The sequence below is a fragment of the Malus sylvestris genome, chromosome 17 (assembly GCF_916048215.2).
Source record: "Malus sylvestris chromosome 17, drMalSylv7.2, whole genome shotgun sequence".
Lineage (NCBI taxonomy): Eukaryota > Viridiplantae > Streptophyta > Magnoliopsida > Rosales > Rosaceae > Malus > Malus sylvestris.
In genome coordinates this window covers 32,261,574-32,281,303 of record NC_062276.1, presented here as the reverse complement: position 1 = coordinate 32,281,303, position 19,730 = coordinate 32,261,574, and the positions used below count along the sequence as shown (strand labels likewise).

The following is a 19,730-nucleotide window of genomic DNA, read 5'->3' as shown; positions in this document are numbered from 1 at the left end:
AGTTGTTCTAGGAAGTTGTAATCTGTTTATTTAAATCATTGGTTGTTTCATCGTAATCATCACTCAAGAATTAATCAAAGGATAATGCTAGGCACACTAATTTTTAAACCAAATTTGCAAATCTCATATGATGAATCATCAAAAGAAATAAACACGTTAATCAACACTTCAGTAATAATTCAATCATCAACAAATATATCATTTGGCTTACATAATTTTGTTTAAAAACTTGGTCTCTCTAACATTACCCTTAATCAAATACAACTTTTGGGATATCTTTAAAATTCTGGTGTACTCAAGAACTAGTTATTCAAAGACTTCCGATGGTAACTCTTTATTAGCTTCATGGTGGGTTCACAATAACATCCATCGTTTACAAGTTTACAACATACCTGCAACAAAGGTGATACTCAATTATCCGTTACTTTTAAATTTCTTCACACAACATTACTACACTCGTCAAACTTACGTATCAAATTTTGTTCCCTAAATCACATCACAATATAACGTTCATTTAAATTTGGATAAGTTTTTCATTCAGATATTATTTATACTAGATAAGGTTAAACAGGAACGTACATATGACAAACTGTAGCTAGTTAAACAGGAACGTACATATGCTGCTTAACGAAGTTAAATTTATAGCGTAGCTAGTCTCCTGGTTACTAAAGTTACTGAGAAACACTCCATTCCAAGAATCAAATATTTGACAAACTATAGGAATTAAAAAAAAGTCTCAAGAGTAGGACTATATATCCATGGACTCTCCACAACTTTATGTCTTTGGCACAACTTTCATGCCAACATTATAAAACATTGTGCATAAAACATGAGATGACGAAGAGTTCGTATAGAGTCCCACTTTGAGAGAGTAACCGCATGTCGAGTATAATAACAGTCCATTTCATGAATGTTCTTGTTCAAAACCTAAATACTTTTTAACAAAAGAGTCTTAAAAAATAAATGTTTTTTGCTATCCAATTGAGAAGCTATAAATGCAGAGTCAATTAATGCAGAAGAAATTACTCAACGTGAAGATGATGTCTTTAACTGAAGTACTTTTACTTGATAAGTAAAATATAAAACATACTTCAAGGTTCAAGCCTTCAACAATTTTAACCAGATTTGAGCAGCAAGCAATGCAGGTTCTGAGAGCTTCAGGCTTTCAGCACTAAGCGGTTTGGTCAGAGCTTTTCCTCGTTCAATTTTTCCTGCAAGACAGTAACAAAACTATCCAGTAAACTCAATAAGCTAAAGCACAAACCATGGAAAAAATTAATCGAAGTGGACATATTGGTTTGGCCAACTAAATGTTTAGGAAAAAAAAGCATACATCACAAGTACTAGTGCATCAACTTTACTCTTCCATTCGCAATAGAATCAGCAAACAACGTTGACGTGAGTGGAACATGAAAAATTTGCTTGGGCTTCTAATTACCTTATCATCATGGCGTGTGTCAACAATTGAAATTCATGCTTCCCTTCACCGGAATTTTTTTATCTGTACATTGAGATTAGTGATCTATATATTTGTACGACAAAAGAAATCAACTAGTGTACTGTCATGTTGAAACATAAAGAACAAAAATGAATTAATTGAAGAAGTTGGCTTGGTTATGATACATTCCACGTACGTGATGAGAGAAACTCCTCAATGGCTGGCCCAAAATCAAGGGAAGGCACATGTTGGATTTTGTAGAAGTCTGCTCCTCCTTTCTCAAGTCTACTGTAGAATGCTTTTGACATCCCAGTGATGGCTAATTCCCTGAGGGTTGTAATGTACCTCAGCCAATCGGGAAGTGTCTTCATGCCTCCACAGTGCTCAATATACAATTGGCGAAGACAAGGCATGGCTCCTTCATCCACCATCCACTCCTCTATTTCGTCCATGCAGGAAAGTGAAAGAAATTCAAGACGAGGAAAGCCTCCAGCAGAGAATTTCAATGTCTTTGAGTTCTTCTCAAAAGCACTCCAGCTAAGGTGTAGAACTCTTAAGTTTTTCAGCCTCTCCAGAATTGTAATCTGGTCTTCCTTGAGATCAGTACTAATTAATGATAACTTGATGAGGTTTGGATAGTACTGGAGGTCATTTGGTAGCTCTGTGGTTAGCCCTTGCAGACACAACTTGCATATCTGACGACAACTTGACACTATCATTGATATAACTCTCGAGTCCTGCACACGCAAGTTACGCACAGATAAGGACTGAAGAAGGTTGAATTTGAGGCTTGTGGACTTGAAGATTTTCTCCAGATTTCTCAAATCACATTCGTACACATCTATAAACAGTTTCCTCAGACTTATCAAATCAGCAAGTTCATTCAAATCAGAATAGCGAGTTGAAACATATTGTAACGTCTGCAAATTGCGGAGAGGAGCCAATCTTAGTTTATCATTATCACTTATACTGTAGTTTAAGGGTAAATATAAGTGTCTCAGTTGGTCCATCTTCCATATAACATTTGGGATAACTGTTGAGCCATATAAGCGTAAATCTAGAGTTTGCAAACATAACAGATTACCTATGGATGATGGCAACCGTCTTATATCACTGTTGAATAAACTTAAAAACCTTAAGTGGATTAGGCTCCCAATATCCCTCGATAGCTCTACTACTCTTTTCATGTTTTCCAATTTTAAAACTCTAAGCAGTTTGAAGTCCTTGAAAATTGGCCGTAGTAACTTTATATTTCTTGGTGTCCAGTCAACCGGGGTAAAGTATGACAAAGACCTGATGTGAACATTACTTTCATCTCTTGATGGAACCAGTTTATCAGCACTCCCCTCCAAATAGATTGCAAGTCTTCTAACTTTACCCGTTGATGCTACTTTGGTTACCGTGGAAGAAGAAAAAAGATACATTGCCTCATTTCTGTGCGAAAAATTCACAATCTGGAGAAAGTTTTCCTCACCTGCCTTTAACAAGCACAAGTCTCGCAAAAGATCATGAAGGTGGCAAGTTTTGATCTTTCTAATCGAACCTTGATCTCCAACTTGAACCATACACCTTTCCACCAATTCATTGAAGCAGCTGTATGATACATCTCCATTGTTTCCAATGAACCTGCAGGTCTTAGCTGTGTGAAAGGTACAAGACCTTCTGCCATCCATAACTGAGTTAGTCTTTTCACTGGTATGGATGAATCCTCAGGAAAATGAGCCAAATATAGAAAGCATAGTTTCAAGTAATACGGTAAATCATCATAACTCAATTTCAAGATCCACAGTGAACCAGCGTATTCCTCTTCGTGACCTTCACCTCTTCTTATGTATTCTTCAGCATTTTTTAACATCATATCCCATTCATTCTCCGTGTCTTTTCTAACTAGTAGTCCTGCAAGCACAGTGATGGCTAATGGGAGACCTCCACAGTGATGAAGCATCTTCTTTCCTAATTCTTTCTTCTTAGCATAGCTTCTAGAGTCTGAAAAAATAAAAAACTGAATTAACAACACTTAGAAAATCGGTAATTAATTGTAGAAAAACAAAAACAAAAAGTGTAAACAATTATCAATATTTTGACAAATGACAATACATTATGAACTTTGTTTTCTGGATCTTATTATAAGTTATACAGATCGAGGAAGCAGGTCACAAAAGAGGAGACAAGAAAAAGTTAGAATCAGGAGAGTTCTTATAGCATTTTCTTGGAGAAATTTGTACAAGTAAATGTGAAAAACTAGGAATAAATTAAATAATAGCTTACTGCAAGCAATTAGTCTAATTATAAACAATCAAACAATCAATCTAACAGTAGTTAAATAGAATAAAATCGGTATCAATTGATATCTTTAACAAAACTGAATGTCAAATGCATCTTGTTTTCTAAAGTTCAATTTTCATTTCCTGAGCTATGATCAATCCTCACACGCGAAGTTTTGAGTTCGAATTCTCGCTAAAGAAGCTAATATTTTCTGAAATTAGTTCTTGCGATAACTAAAATGATAATAATAAAAAGTCATAGAAGAGTTTGGTGAGGAAATACTTGTATCATCCTTTCCAGCAATTGCTATCTTACTGAGCAGTTCCCAACTTTCGTTCTCATTTAGTGGTCGGGGTTGGTAGAGGAAACCATTTCTATCAGCACACAAAGCCACTGCTTTTTTGCGCGTGGTGAGTAATATCCTGCTCTTTGTTCCCCCGCGTGGAAATGCAGCTTTTAAAGACTCCCACGCCTCGATGCTCCAAATGTCATCAAGGACCACCAAACATCTCGAATCTTGAAGCGTAAGACAAATCTTTTGGGCTATTTCATCATCCCTCCATTTTGCAATTGCTTCTCTTTCCTCAGTGGTAGGAGACATGAGTTTAAATAAAATTGCTTCCCAAACATTTCTAACTTGACATCTTTGAGATATGCACACCCAAGCGAAACCAACAAAGTGGTGCCGAACTTCACTATGATGATAGACATGTTTCGCAAGAGTGGTCTTTCCCAAGCCGGCCATGCCCCAAATCGAAACAACAAGGCATTTGTCTTCTTTCATCAATTGCATAATCACTTCCTTCGCACTGTCCTCCAACCCAACGATATCGGGTTCAATAACATGAGAGTAACTTCGCCTCAGTAGTTGTTGCCTCTCGTACAATTGCAAGGAAGCGGCACCTCCGTCCTCCCTTATTTCTCTTAGGTTGAAAGTTTCCAAACTCGACCGCAAATTTGAAATTCTGGTGGTAATGTTCTCAATTTCTGTACCAATCTTGTGAAGGTCAACTCCTTCTTTCAAGATGCAAGAAAACCTTTTCAGAGTAGTCGTAATACCCCCTCTCCTCTTTAAAACCGCTTTCAACGTATAAGCTTCAACGACATCCTCGAGATCATAAGCAGCATCTACAATTTTAGCAATCCAGATACGTAGTGTTTCATCATGCTCTTGTCTTTTATCTGCATTTTTCAGAAAGCTCCTCATAAACTGTAGCTCGGTTTGTGCACGGTCAACGATATCCCCGACTCCATACAAGAATTTGGCTTCTTGAATGAAGTATCCGAGCCTTACAGCCACAAACGAAACAACAGCCTCAGCCATATTGGTGATGTCTCTGGCCAAAAGGAAAACAACTAATATAAACCAGCTCCTCTCTTTTCTTTTTTGTATGTTGGTTCAACCTTATCAATGGAGATCATCCACACAAAAAAAATAAACAAATTGCCATTGTCTGATCACTTTAATTAATTAGTTGTTTGATATTTCAATAACTTGCACAGGAAACAATCCCAATATAAATAATTGCAGACACGATTTCAAACGACCTTGGTTGCATATATAGTTTTATTATCCAGTCATTTTTTATCAATTAGATGGGTACCCAACTTGGGAATTTTATTTCAAAATTGGAAAGAGTGAGTGAGTTATGTTTAAAATAAACATGCCAAAGGGCTTATTTGGAAATTTATTCAAAATGACCGAAACACTTCAAGTGTAAATCCTAGAAAATCACTTGAAGTGTTTTCTACAAGAAACACAAAACTGGTGCTTCTTAAATAAAATAGTTCAACTACTTTGAAAACCCAAAAACAATTTTACCAAAAGTGCTTTCAATCATTTTGTTGATGCACAAAACCGAAGGTCTTGGAACAACGTAAATCCGACCGTGAATCTGCATGAAATGTAAATAACACAAGATGTATCGTAGTTCACCCCAAGGTTTGGGCTACGTCCACACTAATTGTATTGTATTTCTCTGAGAAGTGAGAGAGAGAGAGAGAGAGAGAGAGCTCTGAGAGTGAGAGCGTTGAGAAGGTGAGGAGCCTTAGGAATTGGCCTCCCCTAATTGTGAGGGTGAGGGGTCCTTTTATAGAATAAGGACTTCTCACTTATTACATATTTGCCCATTCCTTTATCACATAATTACATTTAAGTCCCCTGAGTATTTATACGAGGTCTAAATATGAGGCCCTAAATATGGTATAAACAGTTGTCTCCCAAGTCTTCAGTCAAGAGAGTCTTTTGGCTGGAGACTTGAAATTCAGTCCATATGTGGGCCGAAGTAACTAGATACTGTCTTGAACTGATGCTCGATATGAGGCAGTGCTCAATCTGAAATAACGCTCAACTAGAAGTAGCACACGCTGCAAGGTTGCTCGGCTCGTGGCTTATGTTGCCTTGGTTGGCTCGGCTTGCGGCGTTTGAAAGTGAGGGAGTCCCTTTTATAGAATAAGGGCTCGCTCCTCAATACATGAATGATGGGCTAGAGTTGATGCTATCTAATGATGGTGAGGAAGTCCATTTTATAGAATAAAGGCTCGTTCCTCAATACATAAATGATGGGCTAGAGTTGATGCTGGCGGCAAAGCGGTTGCTCAGTAGGCGGCGATGCTCTCTAATGGTGGTGAGGGAGTCCCTTTTATAGAATAAGGGCTCGCTCCTCAATACATAAATATGGGCTAGAGTTGATGCTCTCTAATGGTGGTGAGGGAGTCCCTTTTATAGAATAAGGGCTCGCTCCTCAATACATAAATAATGGGCTAGAGTACCTCAAGTATTTTTCATGAGGCCAAGTTGAGGTCCACTATATGATGTATAATGTAGTCCCCTAAGTCTTCGGTCAATAGAGTCTGTTGGCTGGAGACTTCAATTTGAATCCATGTATGGGCCGAAATGACGGTTGTTCGGAGGCGGTATTTGTATACCCTGCACTAAAGCTTTGTAAGTGAAGCTTTGAAGCTGGAGCTCTGTAAATGAAGCTTTTAAAGCTAGAGCTTTTGTAAATGAAGCTTTTGAAGCTGTAGCTCTATAAATGAAGCTTTTGAAGCTAGAGCTTTTGTAAATGAAGCTTTTGAAGCTGATTGACATGAGTGATGCTCATAAACGTTTGATTGACATGAGTGATGCTCATGAATGTTTGATTAACATGAGTAATGCTCATGGATGTTAACATGAGTGATGCTCATGAATGTTGACATGAGTGATGCTCATGAATGTTTATGTATGATTGATATGAGTAATGCTTATGTATAATATGAAGTACTGGGCGTACTTTTGATCACCTGGTTGGTGGCATGAATGGCTAGTTGCCAAATGATATTAGAGTACGGGTTGTGCATTTTATCACCTGGTTGGTGGTAATAGCGGCGGGTTGCCGAATAATTTTGGAGTACTGGGCGTACTTTTGGTCACCTGGTTGGTGGTAATAGCGGCGGGTTGCCGAATAATTGTGGAGTACTGGGCGTACTTTTGATGACTTTGTTGGTGCTATTTTGGGCTTATGGGCCTTTGCTCTCCACAACATGTCAGCCCATTATTTTGGGCTTTTTTTTGTGTACTATTATTACCCTCTGATGGGGTTTATACAGATATCTCCGAAAGATACGAATAATAAATTACATCATTAAAAAACAAATGTTTCGACAGTTGCAGATCGTTGGTGTGTACCGGGTTGTTGCAGATTTTTTTCCATGTGCGCATTCCAGTGGCTTCTTCAGAAAAATGGGAACATGCATGATGAAAGTTTTCTTTTTCAAAAGTTGATGGCATCTTCTGCTTTGGTGGTCGACACCCTTGGCTTCCCGCGGCTTTTCTTGTGGCTTTTATAAAAAAGCCATTTCTCCATTATTATCAGGTTGAGGTTGTGATGATGAAAGTCTCACCAAGCATCTTCTGGTACATTTTTTCAAAGCATGCTCCTTTGCAGATTTTGCATGCTTGCTTTATAGCAAACACATCCATAGCTAGCTCTTCTATGTGGGTAGTTGATTAAAGCCTTCAGACTCACCAGATTAAAATAATGATAGCTCTAGGGTTGTGGGTAAACACTGTATCGGGTTGAGCCATTGCTTGTGAACTTTTCTTGAAATAAAGACAAGAATAACTCTAGGGCTGAGCTGTCTTGTCACCCTTTGGGGGTTTGCCCTTATAGAAAACCAGAGCCTTTCTCCATCTAACAACAGCTCAATTAGATGACTTCACTTCCTTGTCAGCTCCAGTCGCCTTCCAATATCCATCCCTAGCTGCCCTGTTTGGGCGACTTCCATCGCGATCCCATATTTCTCATATTTTCAGCAAGCACTTCGGGATTGTGGCAGTATAGGTTACATTCAAAGATTCGGTTGGGCAGCAAGGGCTGATCTAAAACGCATGTGCCTCCATGAGCGCCGCGTTGCTCTACCAGTACGACTGCTGGAGCTTTCAAGTACGCCAACGACACCCACCTGGTAAACGAGACGATGTCGTCTCTCGATCCGCTGATCCTTAAATCCAGTAACCCGCTCAGCATGATCGTGTTGTACAACAACCTCGGAAATGACACAAAGTCGTGGGGCCCGCTGAAAACGCCAGCCACGATTTTCTCCATTGTTTTCATTGTTGTTTTCAGAGGAGGATCAGACTTGGAACGCTTCCAAACATTCTCTCGGTTGTGACGGAAGTGGCGTCGCTGAGGGGTTGAGGTGATTGCCGTTATTGAGAGGCTGATCGTGATGAGGAGAATACCTTGCTTCATGTCCTCCGTAATATTATTGTGTTTCTCACTCATTTGCTACAGAAAATAACCCATTTGCTAGAAAATGGTAAATGACGGTTTTTTGAGCTCCACAAGTTGGGTTTTGGTGTTTATTACCGTGATGATGTCGCGATGGACAACAGAGATTGAAGTAGCAGAGAAGCTCATTGTGAAATAAACCACGATGAGTTGAGGTTTTCTTGAGTTGTGTTGAGTGGTGTTTGGAGATTTGAAACGGGTTTTGCAGATTTACAGTGGACAGTTGTGAGATCTCACGGTGGTGAGATGAAAAAATGAAAGAGAACCGACATAGCTTTTTGTGTCGTTTCCCACAGATGGCACCAAATGTTGATGCACAAAACCGGAGGTCTTGGAACAACGTAAATCCGACCGTGAATCTGCATGAAATGTAAATAACACAAGATGTATCGTGGTTCACCCCAAGGTTTGGGCTACGTCCACACTAATTGTATTGTATTTCTCTGAGAAGTGAGGGAGAGAGAGAGAGAGAGAGCTCTGAGAGTGAGAGCGTTGAGAGGGTGAGGAGCCTTAGGAATTGGCCTCCCCTAATTGTGAGGGTGAGGGGTCCTTTTATAGAATAATGACTCATCACTTATTACATATTTGCCCATTCATTTATCACATAATTACATTTAAGTCCCCCGAGTATTTATACGAGGTCTAAATACGAGGCCCTAAATATGGTATAAACACATTTTAACATCACTTCTAACGAGCCCAAAATTTTCATTAAAAATCGAAGTACTTTTTTAAGAAGCGCCTAACAAGGGCTATATGACCCGTGATCGCCTCAAACCATTTTCTTCCAAACCTAATTAGAAGTGTTTTTCATTGTCGGAAATTACTAACAAAAAATACAGATGTTGGCTGGCATTTTACATTTCATTGTCGGAAATTACTAATTAGAAGTGGTTTTGGAGCATCGATGCCTGATTACCTAGCCTTCCAAACCTAGCAGATGAAACATCACAAAAAATTTCATTCAACAGCTCCCACACCATTGTATTGTGATAATCAAGTTGTTTTGTACATTGCAACGAATCTTGTTTTTCACGAACATACAAAACACATTAAAATTGACAGTCCCATAGTTTGCGAAAAACTGCAAGCTGGAATAATTAGTCCATTGCATACTCCTACTCGTTTCCAGTTGGCAAATGTATTTACAAAGGCCTGGGAAAATGAACAGTTTGCTCATCTCGTTTGTTTGACGACGAACATAGGCTGAAATAATTGCAGTGATCTTCGACATAAAAACTTTCGCATCTTCATAATAGGCCCAATAGGGGACCCATTAATCGAATGATCCCGCAAATGAAAAGAAAGACAACTACTGTGAGATGATATAAATTACAGTACAATCTCTCTATAGTGATACTTCTACTAATGTAGTTTTTTTGTGTCCATACAACTTTTCTTAAGAATAACCAAGTTAAAAAATAACCTTCCTATAGTAATAAAATTCATTTTGTCCTAAGATTATCACCGTATAGAGGTTTTACTATAGCAAAAATGTGAAAGGCGAGAAAATCAATGTTCGAAATTCACTATCCAAATGAAAAGAAGACAGCTACCTTTAGCTTTCGATAACATCAACGCAGTGAGAAATCATATTTTCTGAGTATATTAACTTGATCAAGCTTGTTAACATGTTATTGTGTGATTTAACATTAGACTCAGAACTGTTGAAAGAAAATGACCTTCCAAGGTGATGCACTCCCTTCTGGGGGACTACGAATCAAGTTGATGGTCCTCCCCCTCCTAGAAGTGTTGGCAGAGCCTTTGGGATGCCGGCATGGAGAGGCTCACCGACTTTACAACCCATTTCTCCGTCGTCGTGAAAGCCCTGAATGATGCGTAAGCCAGTGATGGCATATCCTCCGTCGTCAAACATCCCCGGGTACTTTCGTTTATTTAGCTCTGATTCGGCTTTTCACACCCTCTGGAAACAAGTTCCTCACCGTCGAGTTCGACAGTTATAAAAACATGTGGGATCCGAGTCTTAGGGCTGGTTTGGTATTGCTGTGCTTTGAAAAAAAGCTGCTGTGAGAATAAGCGGCTGTGCTGTGAGAATAAGCGGCTGTGAAATAAAGCCAGTAGAGTGTTTGGTAAACTTTTTTGTGAAAGTGCTTTTGGAAAAAAAATCAGGATGATAGTATGTCTTTTCATTAAAGGAGCACTGTAACTCCGTGTGCTTTGAAAAAACTGGCTTTTTTTCAAAGCAGCAAATAGCAGCTTCAGCTTTTCCTTTGATTTTCAGCTTATTCTCACAGCAGCTTCCAAAATAAGCCATTTTTTTTCAGTTTACCAAACACAAAAATGACCCTCAGCTTTTTTTCACAGTGGCTTTTTTTAAAATCACCTCAATTCCAAACGGGGCCTTAATCATGTAGGGATCAATGCCAATTCCATTGCCTCAGTAGCCAATGTCACATTGAAAAGCAGTATAAAAAAGGATCTGTAGCAAATGCATGGGTAAGCTACAACTCCCACCACCCAAAACTTATGCGTTTTGCTAACTTGTGTTAAAAATCCGGTCCACAACGCCGGAGATTGTAGTCTTTCATACATAGTCGATCTGAGGAATGTGCTGCCGCCAGCCAGAGCTGGTTAGCGTTGGTTTCTCTGCCGCCTCTGCCACCACGAGTGCGTGTGTTGATAACAATGTTTTAAAAGGCTTGCATAAACGCCTGTGAGGCTGGGTTTGAAGGTTGCCGCCTCTTTTTGAGGGAGTGGGCGGAAGGCGGCGGAAGACGCCGCTAGAGCCGCCTAGGCGCACCTTTTGGGGATTCTTTTTTTTATTTTTTTATTTTTATACTCCCAAACCCAAAATTTGGGTAGGGTTTTAACTCCTCATACCTCTTCCTTGCACTATCGTTTCTCTGCCTTTTTTCTGATTTTTTTTATTTGATATAATGGATGTATTTGCTATCTGCGTGCATTGTTATATGTGTGCTCATTGTGCTTTTCATCATCTATTATATATATATATATACACACATACACATATATATATACATATATTATATAATATAATATAATATATGTATATATATATATATATATGTGTGTATGTGTGTATATATATATATATATATATTCATAATGTATGTGTGTGCTCATGGTGATAATTAATTAGGGGTGTGATATCCACATACCCTATTTTACTTCTCACACACCTTTTTAATTTTCGACTGTCGGATCGGATGAATTGAAGAATATCAATGGACAGAAATTATTAAGGGGTGTGTGAGAAGTAAAATAGAATGTGTGGATAGCACACTCCAATTGATTAATATTCCATTTTTTAATATAATATATGTGTACGCTCAATGTATATATTAAAAAATTTAGATCCGTGCCGCCTAGGCTAGGCTATCCCTTATACGCCCCACTCACGCCTCACGCTTTTAATACATTGGTTGATATACACGGCTTTCTCTCTTGGCCATTTCATGTTCTGCAGAATTTGCAACCGTAGGCTTTACTCTATATTTACCAAACGAGCATCAACTCTGAGTAACCTATCACTTGCCATTGATATAGTAAGTTCAAACGGTTCACGTACGCAAATCATTTAGCTCTCGTTTCCTCACCTTCGCACAGGAACAAAACCGAACATGAATATCTAGTATCCACCGAAAAGAGCATGCTAACTTAAGTTACAACAGAAGTAATAACCTTGTATTTCCTTATGATTAACATTAACCACTGAGTTATACTCCAGGCAATGGGAACTGGGTGGTAAGGGCCTCAACTCTTCTCTGCAGATCTGACACTCGGTCCTTTAGGGAGAATTCAGGGGAAGCTACAAACTTCATAAAATCTTGGAGCTTTGATCCTGAGGCTGCGCGTTTAGCATCAATCGTTATCTGCACACCCTCATGAATGTAGTCTGCAACAGCTACAAATTCTTTCTCGGTGAATCCTCTTGTCGTCATGGCAGGTGATCCAATGCGAATGCCACCGGGCACTACAGCACTTTTATCACCTATTTCATCAAACATCGCAGGTGTAAGATCAAGAGGAAAACAAAATATAGCTCAGAGACAAATAAAAACCAGAACTACACAAACAAAATAGCTCAAAGATAAAGACCTTCAAAACTAGGCAAGTACCCAGTAGGGCCAAATAGCGCTGAAACCAGAAGTAAAGATCTGGAACCCTTAGCTTATCGGGTGAAATTATGTGAACGGCTTGATTAAACTATCAGGATATACATATCTTCCTACATTTGAACTAAAGAAAACACGTCTATTTCGTATGATTACTTGCATATAACTATTTCAAATACGGATCATGTAAAACTTCATAGCATTCAAGAACTAAATTAGCCTTATTCTGAAATCCAAAAGTTCTCTTCAAATTTTTCAACTAAATTGACCTGTACACTCACCAGGTACTGAGTTCTTGTTAAGGGTGATAGAAGCCATGTCAAGAATTTTCTCCACTCGAGCTCCATCGATACCCTGTCGATAAAGGAAATGACCAATAACATTGGAAAATTAGATTTGGGTATATAACCTAATGCACAGGACCAAATAATAACTTTAATCCCTAACTAATATCCTATAATTTCATTCACAAATGAGAAAACGCAAAAAAAAAAAATAGCCATTTAAACGTCCACATCTCAGGACAAGTTCTCATATAAGCAGCAATTAGAAATTAGTATCAATCCAAACAAGTAAATTAATTAACAATCTAGGACTAGGAACTTACTAAAGGCCGGAGATCCACAAGAACCAGATGGTTATCACTTCCACCAGAAACTAGTTTGTATCCAAGTTCAGTTAATCGGCTAGCAAGAGCCCTGCAATTAGACACCACCTACAAGGTAGAGTATCCACACTAACTTAGGGCATGTCTTTGACCATTTTTACATGAGGACAAAATATTGCAGTACCTGGTTCTGGTAAGCCTTAAATTCTGGGGACTGTGCATACTTCAAGCAAACTGCAAGGCCCCCAATAGTGTGGTTATGAGGACCACCCTGCATAAAGAACTCAAGCCTTTATCCTTTGTACATCAAAATTCAAAATAAATGTTTAATTTATAGAAGAATAAATAAATAATTAGGCATTGCATCGATGAGATTTGTTATCATGAAACAAGTACAACTAACCTGTAAACCTGGGAAAACAGCATTGTTGATGGCAGTTTCTAAATCAACCCCGAGAACCGTCTCTTTCTTGAAGAAGATCATCCCACCTCTTGGACCTCTTAAAGACTGAAAAGAAGTGTCTTAAATTTGTGAGATCATCCAAATGTGGATTACAACAAGGAAGCACGTGATGAGGCTACTGATGAAGTATTTGCGTTTTAGCATGTCTTAGAGTCCATTCAAGTGAAATGTTTTAATTTGGAAAAATTTAGTAAAATATAAATATATGAGTTTGAACAATACCTTGTGTGTTGTTGTTGTCACAATGTCGCAGTAGTCAAAGGGATTTGCAAGCACAGAAGCAGCAACAAGCCCACTTATGTGAGCCATATCCATCATAAGAAAAGCACCGACCGAATCCGCAATCTTCCAATACAAATTAGATGTAATTCATTAGTTGCCAAGGAAAAACACACTGTTTATAAATGATAATGAATTCCATATCCATTACGCGAATTAAATTTATTTATATGGAATGAATACATAAATACTAACCTTCCTCATGCGAGGATAGTCAAAATCTCGAGGATAAGCACTAGCCCCGGCAATAATGAGTTTTGGTTTAAATCGGTCAGCCATTTCCTCAAGCTTGTCGTAATCAACCAGACCTGCATTTTGTTTTTGTTACGAAATAACCAACATCATTCCAAAGAATAACAATTACACCCTTAATAAATCTGAAAGGCAGCATAGTCTTATCCGGAAACAAATGCAGCACCTGTGGATTCATTGAGTCGATATGACATGGACTCAAAATAAATGGACGTGCCTGACACCCGTCTTTTAGGAGTCATGAAACCATGAGACAAATGTCCTCCGTGAGACAAGTCCAAACCCTGAGTTGCATGCACATGTTAGTAGCTAGTAGCCACCAATAAAGAGTAAACCAAATCCAGGAGGAAAACTTACCATGAGACGATCATGAGGTTTAAGAATTGCGGTATAAACCTCGAAATTAGCAGGAGAACCAGATAATGGTTGAACATTAACACCCCACTTCTTTCCATCTAAGTGAAACGCATCGAGAGCCCTCTTTTGGCAAAGTGTTTCAAGCTCATCAATATGCTCATTGCCACCATAGTACCTGAAATGTACAATCAAATGATGTGCTAAACAAGAAAAATAATTTTAATGGAAGGTCCATATTGAACTCACATTACTCCGAGTCTGTATCTGTACCTTTTACCTGGTAAACCTTCTGAATACTTGTTCGTTAGACATGAGCCAACTGCCTCCATCACTGCTCTATAAGTAAAATTTTCTGAGGCAATAAGCTCAAGACTCTTGAACTGTCGCTGCTTCTCCATATCAATAATAGCACGCACCTCAGGGTCAGCCTCACTTAATCCGTTGTCTACAAAACTGCTTCCATTACCTGTAAACCAAATTATACAATTCATGAACAAGTCAGACATAACTCCTGCTATTAACCAATGATTCCTTTCATACTACATCAGAAGTTGGGAAAATACAGCCAGAACATATGGTTCTATTAAAGATGTTTATTCATAAGGATGGTTTCGTCATAGAATTGAGTAATGAAATTCTGTAGTTATGCTAAGTAGATATTAAGAAAATAAATACACAGAGCATCAAATCCAAGCAATATAATAGAATACCATTCTGGCAGATGCTGAGCAAATTGATGGTTGTTTCGATTTTTGTATTTCTTAAGAGAAACTGAAATCAAAATTATATTATAACACCATAAAATTTGAAAAACCAGAACTATTCCTGCTGTAGAAATCTCAGAACAAAAATTTGACATGCATTTTAATAAAATTTACAAATAGAACCAAAAGTAAATAGAAATTATCGATATCAGTTCACAGGTTGGAGTAGAATTACCACCAATTTCAGGCAAAGGTACAGTGACAGAAGAGGATGGCCTTCCAGTAACCAAGCTTCCTTCTATGTAAGAAGAGGATCTAACGGGCTTCACACATTTGAGCTTTAGTTGATGGGAAAATCCACTGCCAGTAAGCCCCTTGTTTGAAAAAATTGTTCCTTTGGTCCAAGCGGGTTGTTGAAGAGAACCCATCACTGCAGCTCCACCACAAGCCTGCATCTTTACTTCCAAATCTATACCTTAAAAGCTTCCTACAGATTCTACAGAAACTCTTGGCAGTCAGCACAAGTTTAACATACAAATGATATGAATGCGCACACACACACACACACATATATATATATATATATATATTATATACATGCATATCCACATAGTAAAGACCACTATATTCTTATGAAGAAAAAGCATATACAAGAGTTCCAAATTTGTCATTAGAGAAAGTTATAAATTGTTTTCGTAAAGTAGTAAACGTAATGGATAAATCACCCAACATACAGTACTTCACTACTCAAAACTTATTTTCACACATGATGGCTACTGCCAATTCAAAAGGGAAGTGTTTCCCGATGCTGATGAAACACTCATAACTCGTTGATAATTGTTACTTTTAAAGCTTCCACAAGGGCAACAAATAAGATCGTCTCATTGATCATTGTCCATCATATTCATAATAATTTACTTGCCACATGGGACATGAACAAGACTATTTCGTTAATCATTTCCCCGATAGAAATCCAACGGTATTATAACACGCACGAGTGAATTTCATTGACAAGCAGGAAACAATAAATTTAAGAAAGATACGCCTCCTCTAGGGAGTGTAATGAGCCTTACACCTCAAAATGCATACTTATACAGTGCTTAAAATATCAATATGCAAATTTATTGAAATATCGATGGATATATTGATATTGGTTGCCTTCAACGGAAATTATGGAAATTTGCAATGGGTGGGTATATCAACTCATTCAGATTTAGTCAAAATTAAAGAAAAAATTCTCAAAAAAAAAAAATCAAAAGTTCGAAATCTGCAATGAGCTCCGGCAAAATTTATGTGGTGAAAGCATCCTTGATATTCATTGATTTTCCTATATCTTGCCGAAATACAGTGGAGTTTACATTTCACCCAATTTCAATATTCATTCTTGATTTTTCGAATATTTCGACTAAAGTATCGACAATCTCGTAGATACTTTAAACGGGCCTATTAGCAAAAACTTAAAAGAAAAACAAAAAAACATCAACAACAAACATCCATGTAATTGAAAAATAATATAAAACTAGTTTAAGTTGTAGTTTACTAAAGCAACAAATCACAACAACCATGTCAGTCAGTCAAACAAAAAATTATGAAAATTAAACAAGTCATTTTATCTATCCTGTTAGGCCACTGAAACTGGAAGCTCCTGAAATATGAAACTATACATACACAGAGTATTAACTGAAACAATTCATTAGCTCCTAAGTTAATCGGCTCCCTAAAACATAATTAGGAAATTAACTCAGCCCCTAATTTTAAGGAACAATAAGAAGAAGGACTTACAGAGTGAGAGCAGAGGAGGAGGAGGAGGAGAAGGTGGAGGCTGGACTGCTGCGAAGGTAGGGATGTCGGGACTGTTTTGGCTGATTCAGTAAAGTTTCTTTTTCTTTTTTTTTATTTGACCCTAAAATGAAGTATGGGCTATAAGTGGCCTGCGAATGGGGGCCTGCTACTTCAGCCGTGGGCTGGCCCGTCCCTTAAAGAGCCCCCCCCCACCGAAGCCGCCGCCGCCAGCAGCTGCCTATTTAGTATTATGTTCTCCAAATCCTTCTTCAATGCTTTCGGCTTGGTGGAGGAAAATATTGCAAGTTGTCGACTGGATAGGCTAGGTGTCGAATATGTGAACTTGAGACTTTCTGGTCGTGGTTGTTGGCATAGTTGCTAGTGTATGGTTATAAGGGAAGACAATATTCATGAACTGTAAGTGCATTTGAAGGAGAATACAGAGGAGAGAAAATAGAAGTCAGAGTGAGAAACTCTTGGGGGTAGAATGAGCGCTCGGGAAATTCTGTAAGTGGGTGTTAATCTAAATCTTGATTCCGCACTAGATCGACTTGAAGGAAAAAATCCTGTTCATTAGCGGTACTGTTGAAGACTTAGAATCGTGAGGCATGGACTCTGAGATGGTAGTCCATGAAGGCGGGTGCCACTGCAAGAAGGTAAGATGGCGAGTGAAGGCGCCTAGCAGTGTCGTGGCTACGAGTTGCAACTGCTCGAATTGCTCTATGAGGGGTACCACCGCTTTCGTTGTCCCTGCCGAAAGATTTGAACTTTTGGGTGATTCTGAGCAGTTTATTACAACTTACACCTTCGGTACTCATACGGCAAAGCACACGTTCTGTAAAGTTTGTGGGATAACTTCCTTCTACTATCAACGCGAGAACCCTGATGGGGTCGCAATCACGTTTAGGTGTGTTGATCCTGGAACACTCACCTGCGTTGAGATTAAGTATTTCGACGGGAAAAATTGGGAAGTTTGACACAGTCAATCAGGCATTGTGTCGCAGTCAGAAGTGCAAACTCTGCAAAATATAGGCTAAGTCGTCGTCGTCGTGCGTTTAGGTCCTCTGGGGATTTTAAAATGTTTATGTGGAATGTTATGGCTTGTATCATTGTATGTAATGGCTACTTTCTTGTGTTGTTTTCGTCTCCCCTTATGTTTTGTTCTCGTGTTCCTTTTGTTTTGGCCAAATGTATGATTTTGGTACTTGTAGAAAACGTCCACTTTTGTCCTTGTAGTTACAATTGTTGCAATTTAGAGTCCGTTTGGATGTGTGAAAATCGTTTTCTAATTAATCTTTAGTAAAAATGTATGTAAGTTTTGGGAAAACACTGAAATTGCTTCGTGAAATAAACACATAACCATGCTTCTTACCTGAAACATTTCAATTGCTTTTGAAACTCAAAAGCATGTCTTTATAATATTTCGGTTATTTTAAAATACTCCGAATGAGCCATTAACTCATGTAGTTTAAGAATTGTTGGAGTTTGAGGACAATCAATAATGTAGTTCTGCTACTTTTTCAATGGAATTAGCATGTGAAAGGCACGTGTGTGGCCGTTTTAGAGTTGCATAAAATATTAGGGACATTTTATTTAGACTCATTTATCCTCTTTCTATATTCAATTTATTATTTTTTATTTTGAAATTTCAAACGTGCCAAATAATTCTCTTTCTACACCCAACATGCACAAAAAGAAAATAATAATAATTTAGCAATAGGCAACCATCTTATCTCTTCAAACCTCAACCACCCAATTTTTGACCTCCCCAACTCCCCACTGCCACCTCTCTTACTACCCACAACAATTTGGAAATTAGAACATTATTTCCAACAACCCACGATTAAAAAACCCAAAAGAAACATGTCAATATTTTTTTTATTTTTTATTTTGGAAAAATTAATGGTATTATTAACATATGGTCCAAACACAATTAGATTTGACACGTCGACAATTTCGGCATAATTCGGACATGTTAGAAGAACTGTATGGAAGAGAGAGTTATTGTGTGGCCGGCGAAAGGTCGGGAAAGGGACATTGATGACTGAGATCTTTGGGGATTTCATTGTGGGTGATAAAAAGATAGCGGTTGGGGGTTGGGGAGGGGTATAAATTGGGGGTGGTTAGGGTTTGGAGTGATAGCATGGCCCGGGTTTTCTAGTGTTGGAATTTTATATTTTATTTTTTTGTTCTTTTTAATTATGATGTGTAGAAATAATATTGTTAGGCAGATTCGAAATTTTAAGATTAAAAATTAAAATTAGGTGTAAAAATAAGATAAATGGATTTGAATAAAATTTCCCAAAATATTATCTTTGGAAAATTGATTGGAGTTAATGTCAAAGATAAAGATTGAAAAAAAAAATGTCAAAGATAAAGGGATGCATTGCATGGAGTAAAAGTCGATCACGAAAACCAACCACTCCTACTCTAAAAAATTAATGTACTTGTTACGCAAACATGTATTTTTATCTTTTTATTTTGTTGTTTTGGGTCAACGTATTGATGAGTGCATTTTTCCTTAACCCCTATGTAAAATATTTTTGCTCATCAACTCAAGTGATGATGATGCTAATCATCTTATTTATTATCATTATATAAATTTAAATTTAGATATTTGTGTAGTGGATAGACACAAATTTTAAAATATATACTCATCTAAATAGGTGGTGAGCACTATCACCCTTTAGTTAATGAGCAAAAATGCACCA

The 19,730-nt window shown here is 37.9% G+C and overlaps 2 protein-coding genes and 1 pseudogene across 3 annotated transcripts; 1 reads left to right on the top strand and 2 right to left on the bottom strand.

Moving 5' to 3' along the window:
- Positions 1-882: 882 nt before the first annotated feature.
- Positions 883-5,184, bottom strand: LOC126609962 (putative disease resistance protein At1g50180; annotated as a pseudogene).
- A 6,790-nt stretch (positions 5,185-11,974) lies between these two features.
- Positions 11,975-17,183, bottom strand: LOC126610659 (serine hydroxymethyltransferase 3, chloroplastic-like). 2 transcript variants are annotated; one of them, XM_050278763.1, is made up of 12 exons: positions 17,020-17,183; positions 15,473-15,733; positions 14,804-14,999; positions 14,534-14,708; positions 14,343-14,460; positions 14,120-14,232; positions 13,868-13,990; positions 13,586-13,690; positions 13,367-13,453; positions 13,183-13,290; positions 12,857-12,929; positions 11,975-12,451 (listed from the first exon to the last, which is right to left on the bottom strand). In XM_050278763.1, the coding sequence occupies exons 2-12, from the start codon at positions 15,690-15,692 to the stop codon at positions 12,177-12,179; spliced, it is 1,593 nt and encodes a 530-aa protein (XP_050134720.1). In that variant the 5' UTR covers positions 15,693-15,733; positions 17,020-17,183; the 3' UTR covers positions 11,975-12,176. The 2 variants fall into 2 exon arrangements, with proteins under 2 accessions (XP_050134720.1, XP_050134721.1); XM_050278764.1 differs by having other exon boundaries at positions 15,476-15,733.
- Positions 17,184-17,627: 444 nt separating this feature from the next.
- LOC126610663 (uncharacterized) lies at positions 17,628-18,346 on the top strand. The gene has a single exon (XM_050278770.1). It carries the CDS (start codon positions 17,628-17,630, stop codon positions 17,994-17,996), a length of 369 nt encoding a protein of 122 aa, XP_050134727.1. The 3' UTR covers positions 17,997-18,346.
- Positions 18,347-19,730: the final 1,384 nt, after the last annotated feature.

Coding starts and splice junctions, on each gene's coding strand:
- LOC126610663 (XM_050278770.1), top strand. CDS start 17,628: ATGGACTCTGAGATGGTAGTCCATGAAGGCGGGTGCCACTGCAAGAAG.
- LOC126610659 (XM_050278763.1), bottom strand. CDS start 15,692: ATGCAGGCTTGTGGTGGAGCTGCAGTGATGGGTTCTCTTCAACAACCC. Junction 14,461..14,533: donor AACCTCATGATCGTCTCATG/GTAAGTTTTCCT, acceptor CATGCAACTCAG/GGTTTGGACTTGTCTCACGG. Junction 13,991..14,119: donor ACTATCCTCGCATGAGGAAG/GTTAGTATTTAT, acceptor TTGTATTGGAAG/ATTGCGGATTCGGTCGGTGC.